Source organism: Stenella coeruleoalba (assembly GCF_951394435.1).
Source record: "Stenella coeruleoalba genome assembly, chromosome: 4".
Classification (NCBI taxonomy): domain Eukaryota; kingdom Metazoa; phylum Chordata; class Mammalia; order Artiodactyla; family Delphinidae; genus Stenella; species Stenella coeruleoalba.
In genome coordinates this window covers 42,838,480-42,844,746 of record NC_137149.1, presented here as the reverse complement: position 1 = coordinate 42,844,746, position 6,267 = coordinate 42,838,480, and the positions used below count along the sequence as shown (strand labels likewise).

The following is a 6,267-nucleotide window of genomic DNA, read 5'->3' as shown; positions in this document are numbered from 1 at the left end:
CTCCCGAACCCTGGAATGAGCACCATGGTGTGGGGCGGCTGAGTGTGTAGACCCCACAAGAGAGGGGTAGTGATGGGAGATAAGAAGGAACCAAGAGAAAAAGAGATTGGAGGCACAGGGAGCTAGTTGGGAGACCTGTGCTATCATTCCCAGTGAGATTCCCTGCCCAGCGCAGTGTCTGAAGTGATCTCTAAAAACGCACGAGATTGAATTGTAAATGTGTGTTATATAAAACAATCAAGCTGTGAGGATTCCCAGCTTCACAGTGAACACTTGGGCAAGTGGTTACATAAAACGGAGTAGAGGCTCTGTCAGGAGGAAGAAAGAGCTCTGCAGTCAGGGCAGCAGGTTTGAGGAATGGCTCTGCCCGCAATGGGCAATTCTTTTTCTCTCCAGAGGTTTACAGGAAATGACAGAATGTGAGAGCTCTCACTCCCAGTTGCTGGCCGCTGGGGCACGAGAATCTGCGAGTTCTCACATCTAAAGCTCCCATGCTCACTTTAGGTGAAAAAGGGAGTAAGAACAGGAAGTGTCTGTGAGGAGTTTTGGTTTTCTTTTCCTCTTCTGGAAATGTTTTGTGTTGTGTCAAATTACCACACGTAGATGATGTATGTGTTTATTTCTCTTTTTCTGATTAGAAAAGTAATGCATGCTCATTAGAGAAAATTTGGAAAACACAAAAAGTCAAAAGTCAAGAATAGGGATCACTAATAAGAACATTCTCCAGAGATCATTGCTCCGCTTTTGGGCTTATTTCTTTTCCTTTCATTCATTTACAACATGCGTATAATACAAACATACATCCACAATGTTACATTTGTATTATATTTTAGACAATTAGATCATATAAACAGTTTTATGTCCTATGTCTTACACCGATCGCTGGCATTTTTCTATGTCACGAAATGTTCTTTGAAAATTTTTAATTTACAAACAGTGAAATGACTTTATGGCATACAGTTCTGAGTGTTGGCAAATATAGATTCCTGTCGCCACCACCATAGCCAGTGATCCAGAACAGTCTTGTCACTCCCCTCAAATTCCCTCAGGATGCTCCTTTTCAGTTAGCCCCTCCCCCTAGTCTTAACCCTGAAACCAAAAAGTTCTCCATTCCTATAGTTTCACCTTTTCCAGAATGTCCTGTAAACAGAATTATACGGTATGTAGCCTTCTGGTCTGGCTTCTTTCACTTGGCATGCTGCAACTGAGCCTCGCCCACACTGCTGCATTTATCCATAGTTAGTTACTTTTTATTGCTGAGTAGTATTCCACTGTATAGATATACCAAGGTTAGTTTATCCATTCACCAGGTGAAGGACATTTGGGCTGGTAAACATAACTTTTCCTATTTGAATAATATTCCATCCTACAGATATACCAAACATATGCAAAGAGTTCCCTATTAGTAGAATGTTTAGTTCCCCCTCATTATAAATAAGCCTTAAATGGATGTCATTATACATAACTCTTTGCCTACCAAGCATGTATGAATACACTTATATAGTATACATATATTTGAAGCTATCAACAAACATGCAGTGTGCCCTGCTGGTTGTATAAGAAAATATAAATATATATACATACAATTCTACCAAAATTTTCTTAAAATGTTTGCTTATATAACAAACAGTCTGAGCCTCAATATGTTGTATCATTATGAAAATAAGAAAATAATAACTAGCTTTAATTCTAATGCAGTAGTTCTTTTTCTCTGTGCTGTACAATCGGTTCTCATTAGTTATCTATTTTATACATAGTAGTGTATATATGTCAATCAAATTGTTAATGCAGTAGTTTTAACCGGTGAAATAGAACTAGCTTAATTTCTGAAATCCTGACCGTGTATATCATTCAAAACCCATTTCAGGACATTGTTTTCCCAGCAGGAAGCTTCTTTAGACAATGGAGTCACCTGGCGTACACAGAACAAGAAGGATGACTGGGCAAGGGCAGGTTTCAGGACTGCAGGCTGCTTAGCGCAACATAGCTGAGTTTCTAGTTATTACATCTGAAGCCAAAGCCACTAAGAGAGGAAAGACAAAGCTGGCACTTCGTTCTGCATAAAGGGACAGGGCTTCTCTTTGAGTAGAGGTTGCTGCCCTGCAAATTAAAAAGGAAATAGAAAACATGTCAGTATTGGTGGATGACACCTACTTTCAAAAACATATATGCACACTGCAGAAAATTTAAATAGTACATGGGACTTCCCTGGCAGCGCAGTGGTTAAGAATCTGCCTGCCAGTGCAGGGAACACCGGTTTGATCTCTGGTCCCGGAAGATCCCACATGCTGCGGAGCAACTAAGCCCGTGCACCACAACTACTGAGCCTGCACTCTAGAGCCCGCGAGCCACAACTACTGAGCCCGCATGCCACAACTACTGAAGCCCACACGCCTAGAGCCCATGCTCTGCAACAAGAGAAGCCACTGCAGTGAGAAGCCCGCGCACTGCAACAAAGAGTGACCCCGGCTCGCCACAGCTAGAGAAAAGCCCACGCGCAGCAATGAAGATCCAATGCAGCCAAAAATAAATAAATAAATAGATAAATAAAATAACTAGTACAGAAAGTTACAAAGTGAAAAGTAAAAGCTCCTTAGCTTCCCTATTCCCACTTTCCATAGAGAATCATCCTTGGTAGTTTTGATTTGTCCTTCCAGGAATGCGATACACACTCCCCCCACACACACACATGTGCACACACACTCCCACGCACACACACACACACAGACTCACATATCCTTTTATCTAAGTACAGGTGGAATCTACAACTTGTTTTTTCACCCAACAGCACATCTTGCACATACTTCCATATCGGTACACGTGGAGTTTATTCATTCTTCCTCATGGGTGAATTCTGATTGTATGGATGTACCATAAAGTTCCCCAATTTCCCTACTGATGGACATTACATCATCACAGTTTAACTGGTGAGGAAAAACCAGCCATGACATAAAGACATTGAGAAAGGATCTGGCCAAAATAGGGACTCTGGTCATAGCAAATAGGGTCTGACCACCAGATTTTTAAAAACAGAAATTACTGAATTCTTTGAAAACAATTAAAAAACAAACTTTTAAAATTATGAAACAATCTGAGGTTTTTATTCCCTGGATCCTGACTAGTGGCTGGGGTCCTTGAAAGCTGCTTACTCCATATGAGTGCTATTCGCCCCTTTTTTGCTAAAGGAATCTCGAGCAGCCCACAAATTTGTACTAGGGCTCCTCCTGCTGGACATTTTCTATAATTGCACTTCTAATTCAGTTAATGTTCCAGACAGTTCATTCAAAATTGATTAGTGTTTTTGCTGTTAAATAATTAACCAATTAAGACAAAGAAAAATTTACTTTTACTTTTTAAGAAAATAAAATAATACAGAACTAAACAGTAATAATGAGTCTCCCTTCGTCTTTTTCCAGTTCTCACTCCCTTCCCTAGCCATTGGGAGTTTATCTTAGATCTATTTCTATCATTTACATCTATTATCATGCACAAACAGAATATAGTTTTGTTTTCTTTCACTTTAGATGCATGGGTCCACTTGTCACATTTTAGCTTAAGCTTTTCATGTCACTGTGAGGCTTTGCTTGAGGGTGGTGTTTATGCAGAGAAAAAGCACATTATTTGCAGTTACTTTGGTTTTAAAAATTAATTCTAACTATTAAATTTATAAATTCAAAAGCTTGACTTTCCCATACACTTTTCTAGTTAATTTATGAATAGTATTCTTCTAATTTAAAAGCCTAGTCAACTCTGATAATAACTTTTAAGGGGGCTTCACAATTATTCCAATTTTCTGAATATTTTAAACTCAAGTTATTTTAGGTTAAATTATTTTAAACTTACATTTTAACACATTACATTTTCTTTATAAAATATTTTAAATGACTTTAAGTGAGCAAAACCTTCTCGAATACTTAATTCTAGTAAATCTAATAAATGTATAAAATTTAATCTTAATTCTCTTAAACATTCCAGTACTGATTGAAAACTTAGTAAAATTCTCTTATAACTTTCAACTAAAAATCCTAAGTCTGAAATAAGTTTTTTTTAAATCAGTTATTTAATAGTTACACTTATATTGGAATCACAGGGTTATTCCAAGAGCTATTCTTAAATGATAAACTCTCTAAAATGTTGTACATAAATTAAAATGATGTAAATAAATTAAATATCAAAAAATACAGATTGTTCCTAAACTTACCACAAAAATAATGGGATTTGGATTCTAAACTTTTGCAGGTTCAAAGTCTTTTACCCCATTATTCCTAAGCAAGTGAAATTTGCCATCCCACTTCTGTGGCCTAGGGCCAGGGCACAGCGGGGGAACACATTTTGGAGAGAGAATTCAGGGCAAGATGGGAAATCTGATGTTTTCCCTTGACCCTGACTGACACAGCGAACACTATGTCAGTAACATGAGTACGTCTGTTTTCTCATATCCTCACCAATCCTGTAGATTATCCATCTACTGAATTTTTGGCCAATATTATAACCTATAAGCATATAAAGTTGTTTTCTACGTGTTTTTCACTTTAATTGTTTGTGAGAATTTTTCCATATTGCTGCATGATTATCGTGATTACGGTTGTTTCACCTTCACCCCCAGCTTTATGGAGATATAACTGACATAAACCACCTACGATTGTTTTTAATGGCTACATTCTATTCCATGTAGTAAGTATAACCCTCTGATGTAACCATTCTCGTACCCTTGAATATTTAGCTCCAGCTCTCAATGTTTGCACTTCTGATACTGCATTATAGAGAATTGTTTGTGAACATCTGTGAGCATGTAGATTGAATCTATATTTTGAATCATGTCTTTAGAATAGGGTACCTAAAGTCTGACTTAGGTCAAAGATTATGAATATTTTTATAATTCTTGATACATATTATCAAGTTGTTCTCCCAAAGCATTTTAGCAACTTACAATGCCATCAAGCATTGAATAACATCTTTAAAATATTTTTCTGCTGGGCTTCCCTGGTGGCGCAGTAGTTGAGAGTCCGCCTGCTGATGCAGGGGACGCGGGTTCGTGCCCCGGTTCGGGAAGATCCCACGTGCCGCGGAGCGGCTGGGCCCGTGAGCCATGGCCGCTGAGCCTGCGGTCCGGAGCCTGTGCTCCGCAACAGGAGAGTCCACAACAGTGAGAGGCCCGCGTACCGCAAAAAATATATATATATATTTTTTTCTGCTATTTTTTGTCACGGTATGCTAAAGAAATTGAGGTGGAAATTGCCCCTTATTGAATGTGTAGTTCATTATTATTAGATCAATAAAATAATGTTTCATATTTGCCACTGATGGTTCCTCTTCTGTAAATTATCTACCAGTATTCTTTGCTAAATCATTTTTAAAGGAGATTAGTAAAATTCCTTCCAAAGTAATGAAAGTGGAGAAAACCTCAGCAAAGCGTGAAAGAGGGTTTTATTCTTGACGTTCAATGGACTTGGGAAAGAACTGTCATAAATAAATCTGTTCAACAGTCACTGAAAGAATGCCCAAAGAAAGAAAGAACAGGTCAGGAACTATAAACCTCTTACTTCTCTGCTGTGGTGTGAACCCCAGAAACATCTGGAGGCAGTGTGGTTCAGTGGGAAGAGCAAGGACTTTACACACCGACAGACCTGGGTGCCACTTCTGCCTCTAGCCAGTCCTGAGTGACTTTAAGGGGTCACTTAACCTCTCTGAACCTCAGCATCACTAATGGTGATCAAACTGCCCACCTTCCAAGAATGTGGTTGGATGTAATGAGATGATGACTCCGAAAACCAGGTTGACAGGCTGACATGGGCAAAGTGCTCAGAAAGACCTGAAGACTGGTGAGGAGAGCTGCCCTCATTCACCGTACAGAGTCTGCAGCAGGGGAGGGAAAAGCAGGCACCAGTGCCAGGGTGGCCCCACTTGCCTATTTTGGGAATGGCAGTGTAGGGTGCAACAGGTTTTACAGGAAGGAACTTTACACCATCTGTATCTGCATAAAGTTTAAAGTGTGTTTAAGGAGACAGAGTAAAACCAGAAAGACCTAAGTTACACAGTAACAATAAGGACATTTACCTCTCCAGACCTTATGAGGCCCCCTGCTCACTGGAGAGTCTCTTCTATTAAATCCCCCCAACAACTTTATTCCCCTTTTTTCCACCTACATGAGCCACAGCTGGATTCTGTTTCTTACAATCAAAATCTGTTACTTCTACACATGCTGCCCCTGCTCACTTCTTATAGGACAAACTCTCACAGGACCCGTGTCATTTCCCTTCAGTTGCC

At 39.3% G+C, this 6,267-nt stretch overlaps 1 protein-coding gene across 3 annotated transcripts in view; it reads right to left on the bottom strand.

Annotated features, from left to right (window-relative positions):
* Positions 1-608: 608 nt before the first annotated feature.
* The window catches only part of BST1 (bone marrow stromal cell antigen 1), a 29,809-nt gene continuing 24,150 nt past the window's right edge, over positions 609-6,267 (bottom strand). For 2 of the 3 annotated variants that reach the window (XM_079919860.1, XM_079919861.1), the window contains one exon: positions 609-2,100. In XM_079919860.1, the coding sequence (XP_079775986.1) occupies positions 1,974-2,100 (127 nt within the window). In that variant the 3' untranslated portion in view covers positions 609-1,973. The remainder of the gene's footprint in view (positions 2,101-6,267) is intronic. The other variant, XR_013828095.1, reaches the window with a different exon arrangement.